General features: G+C 39.8%; 1 protein-coding gene across 1 annotated transcript in view; it reads left to right on the top strand.

Moving 5' to 3' along the window:
• The window catches only part of LOC124605310, a 66,869-nt gene that overhangs the window by 14,442 nt on the left and 30,386 nt on the right, over positions 1–22,041 (top strand). The window contains exon 2 of the mRNA XM_047136897.1: positions 17,439–19,245. Within this exon, the coding sequence (XP_046992853.1) occupies positions 17,439–19,245 (1,807 nt within the window). The remainder of the gene's footprint in view (positions 1–17,438; positions 19,246–22,041) is intronic.

Genomic DNA, 22,041 nt, shown 5'->3' with positions numbered 1-22,041 from the left:
TTCACATGATGACTGCCCAATATTCACAAGGAAGGGGTACCTCTACAGCCGATACTGGACACTATCAACTTAACAAGTCATATAGTATAACAAATCACTGCATTACCAGCCTCAGTCTTGGGCCAGGGAAGGGTGGATTGACCATTTGTACCATTTGCAGCAGATCACACCACACTATGGCTTTCTTTGCATTAAGAAGTGTATCATGAAGTAAATGAGGACATTTCTCTGCGCAGTATCTGAAGTTTTGTTTATTGATAAAACCAGAGAGATGGAAGTGTGTCTCATCACTTGACCACAAGTTGTTAACTTTGGCATAATTTTCTTAGAGAATTCTGAGCAAATTTCACAGAACTGGATTTGTAGTTTGTATTAAGAGATTGCACAATCCGAAGTTTGTAAAGATTTTCACATTTGCAGAGACAGAATACTTCTTCTCTTATTATAAGGTGTAGGACATGTCTGGCTGTTGAACAGATGATTTGTTTTCAGGAGTCCCAACAATTCTTACACTCCTGCATTCTTTTTGAGCTGTCAGCAGTTCACTTCAAATTGCTTATTCACATTTGATTTACTGAATTATCTGGTAGAAAAGGCTGGTTATGTGATATGTTAAAATGGCATTGAATGGCACATCGTGTTTTCATCAAATTCTCACCATTTTGATAATATGCTTTCTCTGTGTAACCATGTTGCACAACTTACCAATGATCCATTGCAACTTAACAGTAGGCTGTGCATTTTGTGGCAACCAGTGACCTTCTCCCCAGCACATCACCACTGTTTCTCTCCATCAAAGTATTCCCATTTCATGTCAGAGCATTTAGAAGCAGGTTTACCATCACTTGCAGTGCTGTTGAACACCAACAGCCAGGAGCTGTATATACTGCACATGTGACATTGTCTGTGGGTGCTTTCCTGAGCTACATCCTTAGCAACTTACATCCTGGATTCCACAGGGAGTGAGAAACATTTCATTTATCAGTTATTCAGTTTGTGCATGCGTCTGGTCTCCTCAGGGTTTTATTTTTATTTGTAATGTGGGATAAAGCTTATGTTAGTGCCAATATTTTTTAACTTCTGCTTGATTGCTTCACAAGTACCTATAGAAACACTATTCGTATCAATAATTTGCGCCATAAACCTTATTCATCATTTCTCTCATTCACAACGTGCTGAATATCAGTGACATACTTACACAATCGTAGCAACAATCAGAACCAGTTAGTCATGACCTTGAATAGTAGAGCTTTCTGATATTTGGCTGGAATGCTTTAGACGAGCCTGCATACGAATATGTGAACAGTAGGTGTTACTGTGTATTCAGTATTTTTCTTTGTTTTCCTTAGCATTTGATGCTGTGTCAACCTGTTGAATTTGTTTTACTAAAATCTAATAATCTCACATAAGGATTCTGAAACTTCCATATGTTGTTGTTGTAGTCTTCAGCCCAGAGACTGGTTTGATGCAGCTCTCCATGCTACTGTATCCTGTGCAAGCTTCTTCATCTCTGAATAACTACCACAACCTACATCTTCCTGGATCTGTTTAGTGTATTCATGCCTTGGTCTCCCTCTACAATTTTTACCCGCCATACTTTCCTCCAATACTAAATTGATGATCCCTTGATGCCTCGGAATGTGTCCTACCAACCGATCCCTTCTTCTAGTCAAGTTGTGCCACAAATTCCTCTTCTCCCCAGTTCAATTCATTACCTCCGCATTAATTACATGATCTATCCACTTAATCTTCAGCAATCTTCTGTAGCACCACATTTCGAAAGCTTCTATTCTCCTCTTGTCTACAGTATTTATCGCCCATGTTTCACTTCCATACATGGCTACACTCTATACAAATACTTTCAGAAAAGGTTTCCTGACACTTAAATCTGTACTAAATGTTAACTAATTTCTCTGCTTCAGAAATGCTTTCCTTGCCAATTGCCAGACTTACATTTTATGTCCTCTCTTCTTCGACCATCATCAGTTATTTTGCTCCTCAAATAGCAAAACTCATTTACTACTTTAAGTGTCTCATTTCCTACTCTAATTCCCTCAGCATCACCTGATTTAATTCGACTGCAATCCATTATCCCCGTTCTACTTTTGTTGATGTTTATCTTATATCCTCCTTTCAAGACACTGTCTATTCTGTTCAACTGCTCCTCCTGGTTCTTTGCTGTCTCTGTTAGAATTCCAATGTTGTCGGCAAACCTCAATGTTTTTATTTCTTCTCCATGAAGTTTAATTCCTACTCCAAATTTTTCTTTTGTTTCCTTTACTGCTCACTCAGTATACAGATTGAATAACATTGGAGATAGGCTACAACCCTGTCTCACTCCCTCCTCAACCACTACTTCACTTTCATGCCCTCGACACTTATAACTGTCATCTGGTTACTGTACAAATTATAAATAGCCTTTCGCTCCCTATATTTTACCCCTGCCACCTTCAGAATTTGAAAGAAAGTATTCCAGTTAACATTGTCAAAAACTTTATCTAAGTCTAAAAATGTTAGAAACGTAGGTTTGCCTTTCCTTGATCTATCTTCTAAGACAAGTCGTACGGTCAGTATTGCCTCACGTGTTTCAACATTTCTGCGGAATCCAAACTGATCTTCTCCGAGGTGGGCTTCTACCAGTTTTTTCCATTCGTCTGTAAAGAATTCGAGTTAGTATTTTCAGCCATGACTTATTAAATTGATTGTTTGGTAATTTTCACACCTGTCAACACTTTCTTTCTTTGAGAATGGAATTATTATATTCTTCTCGAAGTCTGAGGGTATTTCACCTGTTTCATACGTCTTGCTCACCAGATGGTTGAGTTTTGTCAGGGTTGACTCTTCCAAGGCTGTCAGTAGTTCTAAAGGAATATTGTCCACCCCTGGTGCATTGTTTCGACTTGCTCTGTCAAGCTCTTCACACAGTATCATTCTCCCATTTCATCTTCATCTACGTCCTCTTCCATTTCCGTAATATTGCCCTCAGCTATATTGCCCTTGTATAGACCCTCTATATACTCCTTCCACCTTTCTGCCTTCCCTTCTTTGCTTAGAACTGGTTTTCCATCTGAGCTCTTGATTATTCATACAAGTGGTTCTCTCCTCTGCAAAGGCCTCTTTAATTTTCCTGTAGGAAGTGTCTATCTTACCCCTAGTGATATATGCCTCTACATCCTTACATTTGTCCTGTAGCCATACCTGCTTAGCCATTTTGCACTTCCTGTCAATCTCATTTTTGAGACGTTTGTATTCCTTTTTGCCTGCTTCATTTACTGCATTTTATATTTTCTTCTTTCATCAGTTAGTTCATATCTCTTCTGTTATCCAAAGATTTCTACTAGCCCTCATCTTTTTACCTACTTCATCCTCTGCTGCCTTCACCATTTCATCTCTCAAAGCTACCCATTCTCCTTTAACTGTATTTCGTTTTTCCATTCTTGTCAATCGTTCCCTAATGCTCTCTCTGAAACTCTTTACAAACTCCAGTTCTTCTAGTTCTAGGTCCTATCTCCTTTAATTCCCACCTTTTTGCAGTTTCTTCAGTTTTAATCTGCAGTTCATAACTAACCAATAGACTGTGGTCAGAGTCCACATCTACCCATAGAAATGTCTTACAATTTAAAACTTGTCTTACCATTATACAATCTATCTGAAACTTTCCAGTGTCTCCAGGCCTCTTCCACGTATACAACCTTCTTTCAAGATTCTTAAACCAAATTATAATCTGTGCAAAATTCTAGCAGGCAGCTTTCTCTTTCATTTCTTACCCCATTCCATATTCACAAACTACTTTTCCTTCTCTTGCTTTTCCTGATATCGAGTTCCAGTCCACATGACTATTAAATTTTCGTCTCCCTTCACTGTCTGAATAATTTCTTGTATCTCATCATACATTTTTTCAATCTCTTCATCATCTGCTGAACTATTTAGCATATAAACTTGTACTACTGTGGTAGGTGTGGGCTTAGTGTCTATCTTGGCTACAATAATGCATTAACTACGCTGTTCATAGTAGCTTACCAGCTCTCCTATATTTTTATTCATTATTAAACCTACTCCTGCATTACCCCTATTTGATTTTGTATTTGTAACTGTGTATTCACCTTACCAGAAGTCTTGTTCCTCCTGCCACTGAACTTCACTAATTCCAACTATATCTAGCTTTAACCTATCCATTTCCCTTTTTAAATTTTCTAACTTACCTGCTCGATTAAGGGATCTGACATTCCACACTCCGATCCGTAGGGCGACAGTTTTCTTTCTCCCTATAATGGCGTCCTCTTGAGTAGTACCCGCGCAGAGATCTGAATGGGGGACTATTTTGCCTCTGAAATATTGTACTCAAGAGGATGCCATTATCATTTAACCATACAGTAAAGCTGCATGCCCTCAGGAAAAATTATGGCTGTAGTTTCCCTTTGCTTTCAGCTGTTCTCACTAACAGCACAGCAAGGCCTTTTTTGGTGATGTTATGAGGCCAGATCAGTCAGTCATCCAGAATCCAGAATGAGATTTTCACTCTGCAGCGGAGTGTGCGCTGATATGAAACTTCCTGGCAGATTAAAACTGTGTGCCGGACCAAGACTCGAACCCTGGACCTTTGCCTTTCGCGGGCAAGTGCTCTACCACCTGAGCTACCCAAGCATGACTCACGCCCCGTCCTCGCAGCTTTACTTCTGCCAGTACCTCGCCTCCTACCTTCCAAACTTTACAGAAGCTCTCCTGCGGACCTTGCAGAACTAGCACTCCTGAAAGAAAGGATATTGCGGAGACATGGCTTAGCCATAGCATAGGGGATGTTCCCAGAATGAGATTTTCACTCCGCTGCAGAGTGTGAAAAAACTTATGATATTGCTCGTGGTTTCCTTATTGCAGATATGAAATATCTTGGTAATTTGAAAACTGCCACCTACTAACAAGCACACAGATGCTGTCCAACTCACTATCAGCAGTGGTGTGCTGCCTACAGAGGAGGAGATCCTGAAATGTCTCAAGAGGGAAGCAAGTCCTACTTTAGATGATGTCTGGAGGGCATAATGCTGGAGGATGGATGGCAGACTAACAAAAGAAATTCGTTGTTAAAGTCTAAGAGATAAGAAGAGACCAAGATAATCATCTAATGGAAGGTGGGTGGATGACATTGAAAAGTGTGCAGGAATGGCACTGAAATGTACCATTGAAGACCAAAATGCATGGAAAAGTCTAGAAGCAGCTTATGTCCAGTATTGGATGCCAGATTGCTGACAAGGATTGTGGTGATGACAACACGTGGGGAACAAACCAGAACTGAAATGCATGAAGTGCCAGACAGTGGCAGTTATTAAAATTGTGGCTGTTTAACCCAGCTGTAAAGAGCTGTCTACTCCCAGTTGTTAAGATCTGTTGAGGCTTAACAGTATAAGTGACAGCTTTTGAAGTGGAATGCAGATGGTAAACTGTTATGCATTATAGTATTATTTCCTGGAAAAGTGATGTAACTACTAGTTAAGCATATGAAGATAAACATTCAATCAATAAACAAGTCTCAAAATATGTATGTTGTGAGGACTAGACTTCTTATTGAGGAAAGATGGGCTCTAACATCACTATACTGTAGTTAATTTGGCTGTATCTGACTTTCACAACCAACTTCTGGCAAATGTTGGAGTAAGCAGTCAGTATTGTCATTATCAGTTGAGTCCAATGTTGTGATTCAACTTCATTGATATTGTATACCAAATGAGCTATTGGGAATAACTTGAGGAAAGAATTACAGGTCCACAAACACATTACATGCATCTTGGGTTGTCGGGTGTCTGCCGGATATCAGCATCGTACTTGCACGATATTTCGGTCACGTAGCCTGTGACCTTCATCAGGTGCGACCTGAGACTGCTCCTCAAGTGGACCTGGTCCAGTATTTATGCCTATGGCCTTCCCCCTCCACCAACGGCTGCAGGCGCTTCCTCTGTGGTCTGCGCACATTTGTTGTTCAATGCAGTTCTAGATAGAGTCATGGAAGAATGGGAAAAGACATTTGAAGAAGAAAATTGCTGGAAACCAATTTCATTTAAAAAAAAAAATATCCCCACTTAGCCTTTGCGGACGATCTCTCAATAATCGCAGGTTCTTGTGAGATGGCTATAAAACAGATAGAAACTCTAAAAGAATGCCCAGAGAAAGTCGGCCTGCAGATATCATTTGAAAAGACAGTGTTTACAACAACAAATTTAGAAATTTTCAAACATGGAGAAATTAACAGAGTATCACACTTTAAATATGTAGGAGAAATTATCTATGAAAAATATGCACAACACAAAAGAGCACAAAAAGCTCATAAAGGTTTAGGATTAGTGCAAAACCTCTGTAATAAAAAATGTTTATCTTTAAATGCCAAAATTAGACATTACAAAACAATAATTAAACATTCGATGTTATATGCCAGTGAAACCTTGACACTAAACAGGAAAACTGATATAGAAAATCTAAAGAAAGAAGAAAGAAAAATAATTAGGAAAATTTCGGGACCAAGATGGACCGAAAATGGATATAGACTACAGAAAACGTACTGAATTGAAGAATATTCTAACATAGAGACAGGCATGAGGAAATGACGCTTCAAATTCTATGGCCACATAATGAGGCTTCCCAAACACAGACTAACAAAAAGAATAGGAAAATATGTAGATATCCTCATCAATGGAGGAGAATAGATCCAAAATGTTAAAAAAAGACTTGGAATTAGCCAAAATCACCAAAGAAGAAATAGACATAACGAACCATTTTAGAATAAAAGTAGAAAAATGGGAGGTTAAACCAGAGACAAAAGCCCAAAAAACTGGAACAAAATGGAGTGAAGAAAGAAGAACTAAATTCTCGCAAACAATGAAAAACTGATGGTGGGCAAATAAAAGGAACAAGGAGAACGGAAAATGAAACATCTTTACTTAGTGTCTTCCACTCTGGGAGCTTTGCGACTACTACTACTACTACTACTACTACTACTACTAATAATAATAATAATAATAATAATTATCAATTTTAAAAAAAACCATCACATAAATCAAAGTAACCCAGGTTCCAAGTGAATAACTTCAATCTTACATTAACAACAAGAACACCACCACCAGCAGCAGAAGCTATGTTACTAGAGATATTACTGGTAACGTAAAATAAAAGAAATCGACTCAGGTTCCAAGTGAATAACTTCCATTTTTACTAAATATGTTATTGGTAGCCTCAAAAGAACTTTAGGATTGCTGGCTGACTACAACTGTACCTAATACTCAACCTGTTGTTGCTGCACTATTCTATATCACCAACACTGTGTATGCCTCAGCAATCCTCGAGTCTGCGCATACATGTGTGGGTAACCATAGCATTGTTTCTTTTGTTTTTATTTTCTTTTTCTTTTGTTTTTCCTTATATGTATTTGAAGGTCATCTTAATTACATTTACATGTGCCTACCATTACCTATAACTGAAGAAACGCTTCTTCTGACCTGTTGACATTATTTTGATATTCAAAGCATCCACTTGATCTGATAGACTGGAAATGAAGCGGTTGCCTTTTAGATATCCGATTACCTGAAAATGGGGCACCTAAGAACAACATGATCAGCAGAACCTGCCTCTGCAGATTCACAGATTGATATTTAACTACATCCCACTTGATGAAAATGTCTGGGATATGGACCGTGACCTGTTAACAGGTGCACCATACCTTGAATAGTGCAATATAGCGCAGTTTGAGTCTATTCCTGATGCTTGGGAGTATGCTGTAAACGTGCCTTACAGTGCTCCTAGTGCCCCAATCAGACTGCTATTCATCTAGATTTCAGGTTTGTAAAGGTCTTTTATCAGTAACATGCTTTCCTGTGATCTCGTACACAAAATCATATTCCTCATGTCCTGTAACGTACAACGATATGCACCAGACATATCCCGAGGATCCTCAATAAACCCTCCAGAGGTGTAATGTGAAAGGCACTGGTGAGCTTCAACCACTGAATTCATAGCAATATTGTTTTGTAGCTTCCTAGTCTAAGGCAATGCACCCAGTCACTGGCAGTGAAGCCCACAATGGCATTGAAGACAGCTTCCTGGTATGACCACAACACATGCAGTGGTAATTTATAGTCAGCCAGTGCCGGCATGGGCAATTTTATGCCTAATTTTGGCCACTTTTTGAGTAACACATTTTGTGCATTCTAGGAAGTTTCCTTTCTGGTCTAGTAGACTGCCTAAATGTCTACATACAGGTCGGGTTGACGGAGGAGATAGAGAAGATCCAAAGAAGAGCGGCGCGTTGCGTCACTGGGTTATTTGGTAACCGTGATAGCGTTACGGAGATGTTTAATAAACTCAAGTGGCAGACTCTGCAAGAGAGGCGCTCTGCATCGCGGTGTAGCTTGCTCGCCAGGCTTCGAGAGGGTGCGTTTCTGGATGAGGTATCGAATATATTGCTTCCCCCTACTTATACTTCCCGAGGAGATCACGAATGTAAAATTAGAGAGATTAGAGCGCGCACGGAGGCTTTCAGACAGTCGTTCTTCCCGCGAACCATACGCGACTGGAACAGGAAAGGGAGGTAATGACAGTGGCACGTAAAGTGCCCTCCGCCACACACCGTTGGGTGGCTTGCGGAGTATCAATGTAGATGTAGATGTAGATGTATTCTGTCAAGCCTCAGTGAAGAATTTCTGGCAAGAGAAAGTTTTACATTTAGAAGTATGTATGTGGTTTTATGAACAGTTGTAGTGAGTTTGTTGTTCTTGCACCAGTGCTACATCTGAGCAAGTACATCATTTGAATTTTCCTCAGGTCTCGCACTGGACTCTGCAGACACATCTTCTAGGATGTCATCTGCGTATGCAACACCAGCTTCAGTAGCATCTGGTCCATATAATAGATGTAATAGGGATTCAATACTAAGATCCCTTTTTTTTAATAGAGGTGGAGCCCCTGCATGCCCACTGGCATGATGTCCAACTCAAAAGGTCTACTGCCATCTCTGCATAAGGGTTAGTTTTCACTAAAGTGAGGTGTCACGGGATGTGGATACTGCGACGTTTGCATATGTCTGGTTAAGGTTAACCATTAATACTCGCTCATCTGGAGATAGATTGGGACGAAGTCAAACGAAGGGTAGCGGTTTGAAGGGCAGAGGGAAAAAAGTGCCAAGGCAAGAGCCAAGGGGGAAAAACCTCTGTGATAGGTTGGGTGGTAAGAGCAGTAGCAGATGTCTTGCTGCCTGCGATAGGTCGTGCAAGGGTAGGCTTTGTTAGTAGTGGGTATCATGCATGTCAATACCTTTGATGTTGTGCAGTGCTGTTGCTTGGCGGCTGCCGCTGGGTGCCGGTGGTGAACTCTCAATCAGCTTCAGCGATCTGCAACAGTTAGGTTTATAATTGTTTTTGTGTCTGATAGGTCATATATCGGAACACAGTGTAGGATGATGTTGACGAATTGTTTGTGCATCAGTGGGCGAGCTCGTCGGTTTCCCTGCTGTGGCCTGTTGGTCAGCTCAGATAGCAGCTGGTAATTTCCAGTCAGCGTTGCTGATTGCAGGGGCTTGCCGACGTTTGTCACTTGTTGGTATATGTTAACTGGCCATAGGTGGCTATGCCCTATATAGTAGTGTCTTTGGCCGCTTGTGCTTCCACCTATGGTTGTGATCGTAGTTTCCCAGAGTAAGGATGAAAGGATTGTTCGACTGTCTCCAGTTCCTGTATAGTCGTGTGGCGTGTTTTTTGGATGCTTCCTTGAGGGTTTCAGGGTGGTATTCTTGGTGAAGATCCACGGTGCGTGTGTAGCTTTGCTAATGATTCGTAGCACTTTGTTCTGTATGATCTGCAGGCGGCGCAGTCGTGTGGGAGCTGCATATCCCCAGACGGGAGCTGCGTACGTCATCAGAGGTCTAATCAGTGTCATGTATATGGACCTCGACACCCTCCTATTCAGTGTGCTTTCCCTGTTGAGCGTTGGGTAGAGTTGTTTGAGCCTCACGTGCGCTCTGTTGACAATGTATTCGATGTGGTCCCCCCCCCATGTAAGTTTCCGGTCCAGCCAGACACCAAGATATCTGACTTTCTCTCAGAAACATATTGGTCGTGTATGTAGCGTTATCTGTCTACTGTGTTGATGTTTGCACAGTAGTTCCGGTCTGCGTGTAAACAGATCTGCTTCGCACTTGTCGACGTTTACTTTAATACACCATCGCTCCAACCAAGGCTTGGCAGTTCTGAGCTCCCAGAATAGTGGACCACTATATGGAGCCTTGAGGAAAGCCTTTGGTAACCTTTCTGATTACATTGTTCTGCCCCACAAGCCACTGAATACTGCACCCACTGCAATAATCTACAAAGCTCTTATACAGACATTTTGGGACCCTGAGATATCAAAAATGTGCGAACATTGCAGTCCACCAAAGATTTTCGAATGCATCTGCCATGTCAATCGTGAGCATGACTGCGTACTTCACTATTGTATTTTCTACAATCTAAAGAGGTCTGTTAACCATATCATCTATTGACATCCCGTTTCTGAATCCTTACTGACACTTGTTTAGACCCGAGAGCTTCCTGTGCACCTATATCTGATCACAGAACAACCATTCCTGAACTTCGGCCAAGGCATTCAGTAAGTGACTAGGTCTATAGCTTTTTGGTGATGCAGGTTGTTTATCCTTGCCCTTTTTAATTACTAATGCTCTAGCTGTTTTCCATATCACTGGGATCCTACCTATTCACAATGCCTCATTTAGTAATGCTGTCAAATATGGTTTTATCTATGGACCTACCATCCATATGATCTCAGGGTAGACACCACCCGGACCAGGTCCCTTTTCAGTTTTGAGTTAAGTCCCATAGTGCTTAGAGCCATTTGAGCCTTTTCAGTTTTGAGCTTGGAAATTTCTACAGCAACTTCTTCTTGAGCGAAAGGTATCACCGATGTCTGATTGTTGTATTCATTATCTAGTTCACTTCTATGTTGTGTGTGTATTTCAGTATCTGTGTCTATATTATCATCAGGAAGTAGGACGGTTAGCAGATATCCCGCTGACTCCATCCACCCATCATTGAGCCTTCCTCTTTACGAATTGTGGGCATGACAGAAGGGCCCTTAACCTTTTCAGTCAATAATTTATACAGTCTTCCCCATATGTCAAACTGCAGTCGCCTTTGTAGAAATTTCTCCCATGTATTCTTTTAGTTTTGTGGAGCAATTTTTTGTAGCACACCTTAGTTGCCCTGTATTCATGGAGCTAGCAGTGACCTCTGATTGCCCTAAAATTTCTTCTTGATCTTACCATTTGCCTCAGCATGGAACATTCTGGGCTCCGAGGGATTGTAGCCTGACTGTTTACCTTTTTATTAGGAATGTAAATATCTTGTGATCTTTGCAAGAGTTAGCACCCAAGTATACATGTACTGGAAGCAGTTCCATTGGAAATGCTGCAGTGTAGGTAACTAAGCCATTCCAATCTGTTTTCCTGATGTCTAACCCAATCCTGCTTTCCTCTGCTTGTCTCTTTGTGTTATTGTTATAACCGCTTTAATCAAAATTGCATCATGGTCACTAGATGTTAGGTTCTTTAATACCTGACAACTCTTAATCTTAGTTGCTGTCATGCCATTTGCTAAAGTGCCATCTACTTTTCCCTCAGATGTGCTCGGCTGGCCTTCTAGATTTAAAACAATGAGGTGTAGCTCCTGTAGTGCCTCCTCTAGTATCTCACCACATTTGTCAGTTTGCATCCTGTGCCAGAGAGAGGATTTTACATTTGCATATGTTAACACAAGGAGACATGCACCTTGTCCATATAGAGTGATCACCCAGAGCTTATCTGCATAAGGTATGATGGGGTGAGAATACTGCATATATATGCTTACTACAACAGACTTTGCCAGCACATCCATCATTTCTGCTGTGACCATGTGCTTCTCACACAGCAGTGCCATCTTAGTCACAGTGAATTTCCCAATTGTAGGGCCAATGGCAGACATTGCCTCATTGTGACCAGTTACTGTTACCATATCCACAGGAAAATGTGGGAGCTTAACAATTGTACGGCATGGTTCTTGCAAATACACTATGTCAACATTCAGCACATCAAATAGTTTTTGTATTTCAGTTACTGCCACTTTACTTCGACTAGCATTTATCTTTAGTAATTTATCCTTTTATGTGTTTTGAGTCTGAACAAAGCACTTTGGAGAAGAGAGGGGTGGGTTGAAGAAAACTTGTTCACACATTTGCAAAGTCCACTTATAAATGGCCAAAGTCGAATGGTTCATCTATTCTCATGAATGCCTGATGAAGGAGGTCACATAATGGTTTAAACTCTGTTGGTGAATTAATTACTCTCAAAAGAGTCCTGTCTAATGCCCCGGGTGTAGGATACATAATAGATTTTATATTTAGGATGCCCAACTCTGAAAAATGTCTAAGAGCAACTTGCAATACACTGGGATCCTCCGAATGACTTAACTGGACATTAACTTTTAAATTATTGTAAATTTTGTCAGATTGCAATTGAAAATCATTTTTAGTAAGGCTCAAATTGCAAGAAATATTTTTTGTATCCGACAGAAGGACCTGATTTTCACTGCATTTCACTGTTGTGTGATTTTCGTACTGATCAGTATTATCACAGTCACCACACTCCACATTGAAACAGGATAGGCTCTGCACATAATATCGAAGCTCCATGGGCGTCTACTCCCCTGCAGATGCGGTGTTGATGTTATCATGATCATCGCCATCTTTATCATACTCTTTGGCAGGATTTACATGTAGATGAAGTGTCAAGTTGGATGGATGCCAAATCGAGAAGCCTCCTGTTGCAGGTGTTACTGCACCAGGAACATCTCTTCCGTCAGCAGCCTCCGCAGCTTCGGTTGATGCAGATGTTCCCCACAAGGTCTGTCCTTGAACAAAGTTCACGAACTTCATCTTGTGTGATTTCGCACTTGATGAGGAAGTGCCTTCTTATCTTGAGGACAGATCATTATGAGTTATACGGTCCGTATTAAAGCTTCCTGAATGTTCAGCTACACTTGCACTAAATTTCTGTAGCTCAAGTTCATTTCTCGTGCAACACATCTTTTCCTGGGTTATTACCCATTTAAGAGCCTGTCATCTAAGTTACTTTGCAACTGCTGTCTCAAATCTTTTCTGCGGTATTATGTCATCTATGAAATTTTCAATAAACTCTCTAATAATTGGTGCTCGAATGTCATCAAAATGTGACACTCGTCTTCCTGGCAGTATAATCCCAAGTTGCTGATGTCAGGCTATGGCATGATGTTAATTTCTGGCTACTGTTGACAGGTTCTTGCACTTCCTTTTCCTGTGCATCATACCTTCTGCTTCTTGCTTTACATAGATTTGATACGGAGTTGACCACCATATTGCTTGTATTTTAGATGGATACATAGTCTGTTCTAGCTATTTCACATTCTAAAAGCATTGCATAGGTTGCACATTCTTTCACAGGTGAGTCACAAAATGTTCCTGTTGCGACAAGGAATGTGACAGGTTTCTTGTTGATTTTTGAGCTTACACTTTTCTGGTGGCCCTCTGCTCCACAGTGGGAGCACATTCTGTCCTTACACTTACAGATATTCTTGATGTGACCTAAATCACAGCATTTATAAAATTTGGGCATGTCAACATACTTATTTATTCCTAAAGCATGGAAAATGACATACATGTTTTCTTTTTGGTGCAGAAGCTTACGAACATGGGAAGTAACTTTCATTATGTGACTGACATAGGTTTCATACCTTGTCTTCAAACTCCTTTTTTTGCTTGTGCCCAGACAAGTTAAGCTCATAAATATCTTCGGAAAGGTCAGTGTTGTCCGCTTCCTGGAGCACATTGCACACAATTAATAGATACCTCTTCTTTTTCAGTGGCTCACATTTAATGCTACATATCTGATTTGCTTCCTCTTTAAGCTTATTGCAGTAATCATCATTTTCTGTTTCCACTAGGACAGTGCTAATGTCTGGCCATATCAGTTAGATCCTAGTCTTATCCATCCTTGGATTTATTACATCAGTCAGTTTCTTCTTCACATCTGTGTTCTTAGTGGATCTAGCTGTTGTACTTAGCATTGGTTTTTGTGAAACAGCTATAATGGGATATGAAGGAATATACATACTCGCTTTTTCTGTCAAGTTGGAGCTCTCATGCTCTAGAAGCTCAACAAGGGGTTTCAGTATTCCCAAATCTGATTCGGAGATTTCTTGATGTAATCTTTCATTCTCCTCTCACAGTTCTTGTATCTGTCCAAGCAACCTGGACAAAAACATGACCCGTTGGGACACTTTCTGCATCAGTTCATTTATTACAGCAACGGGAACTTCCTTTGCCTCTTGAAGGAAATTGACGATGTTGTCGTAGCAACCATATTCAATGGTTGGTAAATATCCTGTATTACATCATCTGTCAGCATAACTGTCAAGGTGCCAGCACTCACTTTCTGTCTTATTACATTGTCTTCTCAGTTTTTACCACAAAGGAACACACTGCTTTGGCTGCACGCCTCTAGAATTTTGTTGATAAGATGCTGTTGGCTGAAGTCCCTAGTGGTGCTTGCAGCTGTGGCTGACAAGGAAGTCATCTAGTGGCCGCAGATCCTGATCCAACACGGTGTCCCAGCTACTGTTGATAATGCACAGTGTAGTTATCACAACACACCTGCTGAAGTGGTGAAACATGAAGGATGCTAGACCATTCAGTCTCAAAGGGTGCAGGTCGAACACAGGAAGAATGTAGATACAGGAAGCATAATAACAGTTGTAAATTGTTATAGCTGTGTTGGGAAAGTACCAGAGCTCCAAGCACTAATAGAAAGCACCAATGCCCAAATTGTTATAGGCACTTAAAGCTGGCTAAAGCTGGACAAAAGCTCAGCCGAAATTTTTGCGAAGAACCCAACTGTGTTCGGAAAGGATAGGTTAAACATGATTGGTGATGGCGTGTTTGTTACTGTTGGAAGTAGTTTATCTTGTCGCAAAATTGAAGTAGATAGTTCCTGTGAGTTAGTATGGGCAGAGGTCATTTTTGGCAACTGAAATAAAATAATAATTGGATCCTTTTACCGATCTCCCAATTCAGATCATACAGTTGCCGAAATGTTCAAAGAAAACTTCAGTTTGATTTTGAACACGTACCCGTCTCATACGATTATAGTTGGTGGTTACTTTAATTTACCCTCAATATGTTGGCGAAAACCCATGTTTAATTCAAAAGGTACGCATAAAACCTCATCCGAAATGGTGCTAAATGCATTCCCTGAAAATTATTTTGAGCAGTTAGTTCATAGCCCACGCTAATAATAAACGGTTGTGAAAACACGCTTGACCTCTTAGCAACAAATAATCCTGAGGTAATAACAAGCATCAGAACGGATACAGGGATTAGTGAACATGGGTTGTCATAGCGAGATTAAATAAATGAAAAATATGTAGCTACTCAAAAAAGCAAATAAAAATTCACTAGATGCCTTCCTGAGAGACAATCTCTACTGCTTCCAAATTAATATAAGTGAAGACCAGATGTGGCTTGAATTCAAAGAAATAGTATCAGCTGCAATTGAGAGATTTATACCAAATAAATTAACAAACAATGGAGCTGATCTTCCATGGTACACAAAACGGGTCAGAACACTGTTGCGGAAACAGTGAAACAAACATGCCAAATTTAAACAGATGCAAACCCCCAAGATTGACGATCTTTCACAGAAGCTTTAAATTTAGTGCGGACTTCAATGCAAGATGCTTATAATAGTGGCCCTTTGCTGTTCCTTATGTATATAAATGATTGGGAGACAATCTGAGAGGCTGTCTTAGGTTGTTTGCAGATGACGCTGTTGTTTATCAACTAATAAAGTTATCAGAAGATCAAAACAAATTGCAAAACGATTTAGAAAAGATATCTGAGTGGTGCGAAATTGGCAGTTGACCCCTAAATAATGAAAAGTGTGAGGTCGTCCACATGAGTGCTAAAAGGAATTCGTTAAACTTCAGTTACACAATAAAGCAGTCAAATCTAAAGCCCGTAAATTCAACTAAATACCTAGGACTTACAGTTACGAACAACTTACAATGGAAGGAACACATAGAGAATGTTGCGGGGAACGCTAACCAAAGACTGCATTTTATTGGCAGGACACTTAGAAAATGTAACAGGTCTACTAGGGAGACTGCCTACACTACACCTGTCTACCCCCTTCTAAAATACTGCTGCGCGGTGTGGGATCCTAACCATGTAGAACTGACGGAGTACATCGAAAAAGTTCAAAGAAGGGCAGTATGTTTTGTATTATCACAAAATATGGGAGGGAGTGTCACTGAAATGATGGGCAGGGTTTGGGCTGGACATGATTAAAAGAAAGGTGTTTTTCATTGCGATGGAATCTTCTCACGAAATTCCAATTGTCAACTTTCTCCTCCGAATGCAAAAATATTTTGTTGTCACCAACCTACTTAGGGAGAAACAATCACCACAATAAAATAAAGGAAATCAGAGCTCGTACGGAAAGGTATAGGTGCTCGTTCTTTCCGCACGCTGTACAAGATTGTAATAATAGAGAATTGTGAAGGTGGTTCAATGAACCCTCTGCTAGGCTCTTAAATGTGATTTGCAGAGTATCCATGTAGATGTAGATGTAGATGTTAGCCGCTTGTTCATGTATGCTGCGAGCAAACACACTATGTTTGTTACATAGTTTACAAAGTCTTGAATCTAACCAGTAACACACTGCACTACTTAATGCTTTAAGCTTATGCGGCTCCAAATATTGACTGTTTGTAGCAACTTATTCCCAAAGAAAATACACTTAAATCAGAGCTGGTTCATGTGGGCACCATTGTGGTGTCCATCTTGACTAAAGAAGGAAGTCCTCAGTGGCAGTAGTATAGAATACATTCAAAATGAACTTGAGGAGAAAAACAGTGATGGCATACACTTTGACAATAAAGCTAACAGAAAGAATAAGAATAGCTGGTGAAATTAATTGAAATGCTACAGAAGACAAAGTCAATTCACTTGAAAAAATAAGTGACCACAATGAACAAGAAACTACCATGAGCCTCAGGAAACACAAGGAAAAAAGAAAAAATGACTTAGCATCACTGGATACTCACAAGACTCTTGATTCAGAATTTTGAAAAAAAAAAAATGTAAGAAATAACTTAACCAAAGTAGACAATGGAAACTGAAAGCGTGTAATAGTCCAAAATATTTTAGGGATATTTATTACTTTACAGCTGCTTCTCAATACCAGTTATATAAGCTTTCTTTTTTAAGTTGCAATTTTTTAAGCTGCAATTTCTAAAATGATTATAATGTTACAAAATCTGTTGTCAATTAGTTTAACTTTCTTATCACTTTGTGAACATTTTGAATAAGTAATCCTAGAACTATTTTTTATTATTTTGTTACAGAGTCTTGAAAGCCTTTCACTTCCAAGGTGGGGAGAGCTGTTCCACAACTGACCATCTTACAAAGAGCAATAAAGAAGTAGAGTATCTGAGACAAGAGATTCACCCTGAGCAAGAATCCAGAAAAAATATCAAGACTGACAGTTCAGAGAATTTTGACTCTCAAGATTTCTACCAGAATGAGAAAATCAACAACTCTTGTTTGTCCCATATAGGTAAAGCATTATTTCATGAAGCCCGAGGCAAGAAGAGAAAACATGAAGAAATTGATAAGAGCAAGTTTACCAACAGTGTAAATGTTTTACAGCAGGATCTTGAACCTGAAATTCACTATCAAAAAAAATGTAAACGAAAGAAAGAAAGAGTAAAAAAGGAAGTCCTCAACGGCAGTAGTATAGAACCCCTTCAAGATGAACTTGAGAAGAAAAACAGTGATGGCATACATTTTGACAATAAAGCTAACAGAAAGAAAAAGAGAAACAAAGCTGTTGAAATTAATGGAGATGTTACAGAGGACAAAGTTGTATCTGATGTGCTGTGCCACAATTCGCCTGAAAACATAAGTGACCACAATGAACAAGAAACTGCCAAAGGCCTCAAGAAACATAAGAAAAAAAGAAAAAATGACTTAGCATCACTGGATGCCCACAAGAGTCTTGATTCAGAACATCTACATCCCACAGACTTGAAAAAACGTAATAAAAAACTCAACCAAAGTGATGCAGAAACAGATATGGCACAAGACCAAAGTTTATCATTAAGTTGTGAATTCACATCTGACACGACATTTTTAACTAGTTGTTCTAAAGGAGCTCAAAAGTGCAAAAATGGATCTTCATTAACATGCCAAAATATTGATGGTATAGTGAATAGTGGCATAGAAGACTGTGACAGTAAAGACTATGGAGGTTCAGATTTTGTAGACAGAGCTGTAAGTAGTACTCCAAATTTTACTGGTGGGTGTAAGATTAGAGAAGTTGCAGACTTTCTGTCGCAGGACAGTACCAGCATTTATGATTCTGCCCTGGGAAACCATCTAGACAATGTCACCAACACAACCATCGGCACAAAGCCTAAGCGTAAGAGGGTCCGTGTAAGGAAACACAGAAAGAGAAATGGAATCCAGAATGACAGTGCTGTTGCATTACCATCTGTGGTCGTACAACATACAGTTCCACAGTATAGTATTCCACCAAGGAAACACATAAGATTTGATGATGTAATGGGTGAAAATTTAAAAGAAAGTACAAGCAATGAAGAGGTACCTTTGAGTAATGATATGGATATGAGAAATAATACAACTGAAGAAACCTGTGACTCTAAAGCATCACCAAATGTCAATGATGAGAGTACACATGATCTGACTCCAGAAACTGAAGTTACGGACTGTCCCACGAAAAATAGCTTTGAATATTGTACTCCTGAAAATTGTATAATTAAAAGTGATATTACATCTTTGCCAAACCAAATTCCTTTACATCAGCAGTGGGCATTAAACACTGCTGATCTGAATATGAACACAAAGGAATCTTTACAGAAGCTCTTAATTCTTGGAAAACAGAATTCAGTTCCTGTTGTATTTGAACGAAAAAGTCAGTGCAACAGTTCTGGATCTGCATCAGAATCCTTAATGCCGGTCTCAAAACAGAACACCAACAAAAATTCTGAAGGAACAAGTGATTTTCAGAGTACACAAGTAGTGGATCAGGCTGATATGACATGCCTGAAAATGAATCCTAATGCAATTGATCCACTTCATTATCCTCAACTGGAAGGAAAACCAAAAAAGAATGATATAATTGCTTTTAAGGTCAGTACACTGTAAAAATAGATTTTGTATTTCCTTAACACCCATCTGATCTTTGTGTTGCTTTTGTGTAGGGTGTTTCCAGTTACATCTAAGAGGAATTAATGGAACACAATGCATTTTGCACATGATTTTTAGAAGTGTTTTTATGTTCTTACTGGCTTTTTAGAAAATCTATGTTGATAAATGACTGTGTATTGTTTAGCACAGATATTGGTTTCCAGGAATATGTAAAATGTCCAACCCAACCAGGACTTCATCCTGTGCCTCTTGTAATTACCACTTATATGATTATGAAGACAATACGCTGTTGTATATAAGTGCCAACACTGTGAGCATTGTTGCTGCTGTAACAATTTTAAATGATATAACAAATATGAATGACAGTCATTGTTTTGTATCATGATGGGCATAAAACTGAGTTCTTAAACTAAGCCCTAAGAAGTCGCAGGTCATTCTCACACCTCACTGAAAGTCGATCAACAGACATTTTCGTGGATCAGTACCTCCAATACTTCTCAGTGGCATCCAATTATCACTTTAAAAAACAGTAAAAGATGTTTGCATAATCTTGGATGAGTGTCTAAATTGGAAAGAACAAATGGTTGCAGCTTGCAGGAAATCTCTCTCCTGCCTATATGCAATCCAAAACTTTAGAAAAATATTTCTGTTTCAAACTAAACAAAAATTAGTCCAAGTATTTAGTCGTACGAAACTTTTAATAATGTGATGTAGTTCAACATAGCAAAAATGGTGATAACTCCAGATGACTTGAGCTAGCAATGAATGCTTGCGTAAGATATGATGCAACATTCTGTTGTTTGATCACATCAGTCGTTCCTGTACTCAGGTTGATGCAACCAGGTAGACAACATGGTCTCCATGTGCAGTATTTACTTCATTGGTTTCTTAGTCACAGGTGTGCTCAACACCTCTCCTCACATACTAAATACTTATCATTACACGCATTACTAGATTGGATATGTCCAGCATCTTGCATAACACTAAATCTTTCACTATCTCCATCTTCTTCTTCATTTCCTCAAACAATTGTGGAACAAATTACCCTGTAACTTGCTTCTTCTCCAAAACACTTTCTGCACTCAAGTATAGATTAAAGCTTTATCATTTATCATCGGCATAGCTTCCCTTTCTATGCTTTTCTCATCGCTTTCAATTTCTGTTTTCTTCTTTCCATCTCAACAGCTAATCTTACCCTACTATTTCTCTGTTTTCGTCCATCCAGTCAACTTCTTCTCCACATGTATTCCTTCTATTCTGTTATTATATGTTTCTGTTTAGATGTGCCTACTCATGTTTGACAATAACATAATGAGGGAATTGGAAATGAAGTCCCATGTTTCTTGACAGAGGGTAGGGGAGTGATGCGGGAGACCCGCACCGCCATACTAGGCAAGGTCCTAATGGAGGGGTTTGCCATTGCCTTCCTCCGACCATAATGGGGATGAATGATGATGATGAAGATGATGCAACAACACCCAGTCATCTCAGGGCAGGTGAAAATCCTTGACCCCGCTGGGAATCGAACCCAGGACCCCATGCTTGGGAAGTGAGAATTCTATCGCAAGACCATGAACTGTGGACAATGAGGGAATTGCTTAACATTAATAAGGCTGACATTTATTATATTCCTTGTATTCATTATTACATGTATCGTTATTAGCTGCTGCTACTACTACTACTACATTGCCTGTATGCGCTGATGATCCAAAACATTATGACCAGCTGTTAGTAGCTTGTTTGTCCATCTTTGGAACGAAATACATCACTGATTCTGCATATCAGGAATCCAACAGTTTGTTGGTAGGTTTCTGGAGGTGTGGGACACTAGATGTCTATGCATACGTCATGTAATTTGCTAAAATAGTGGGCTGCTGATTTGCATATGTTGTGATGGTACCTGGTAATGAACCAGATGGATTCCATAGGATTTACATCAGACCAATTTGGCTGCTGAGCGATCAACGTGGGTTCACTATAATGCTCCTCAGACCACTGTAGCATTGTCCTGACTCCAAAACGTGGACAGCTATACTGCTAAAAGAAGACATTACTGTCAGAGAAGACATTAAGCATGAAGGGAAGCAAGTTGTTCGCAGCTGTCAACGAATCTTCGATTTCTACCACAGGTCCAAGCAAGCACAGGAAAATGTCTGAATGTCTCCCATAGTAAAATATTTTTCTCACCAACCTGTATCTGTGGCGTACTGCACATTTCAAACTGCCGTTTACCTCAGTGACAGCATTTGCGGAGATGACCATAGATCTAGTGTAGCGAAAAGAGCTGACACGTTTCCATTGATCAATGGCCAAATCCTGATGTCCCCATGCCCATTGCAATCTTAACTGATGATGTCGTTAAGTCAACATGTGACCATGTAGGGGTGGTTTGCTGTAGAGCTCCATGTTCAACAATGTACGACATATGGTGTGCTCCGAAACACTTGTGCATGCACCATCATTGTGTTCTTGCAACAGAGATGCCACAGATCACCATCTATCGTAATATATTCTTCTTTACAGAGGAGACAATGTGCAAACCCCACTTTCTGTGAAGAGTAGTGGATGTCCAACCATTTAGCACCTATTGGTAGTTTCATTGTCTTTGTAGCTCTTTCCACAGATCCTCACAACAGTAGCATGGGAAGATTCAACGAGCTTCAATGTTTTCGAGATACTCATTCACTGGCTCAGTGTAATAATAATCTGCCCTTTGGATTTCCCCATTTGTAGCCCATATCTTCGCCAGGGTGATCCCCTGTCCATGTCTGCTCTGCT

The sequence above is a fragment of the Schistocerca americana genome, chromosome 1, assembly GCF_021461395.2.
Source record: "Schistocerca americana isolate TAMUIC-IGC-003095 chromosome 1, iqSchAmer2.1, whole genome shotgun sequence".
Lineage (NCBI taxonomy): Eukaryota > Metazoa > Arthropoda > Insecta > Orthoptera > Acrididae > Schistocerca > Schistocerca americana.
This window is presented reverse-complemented; position numbering and strand designations above follow the sequence as displayed.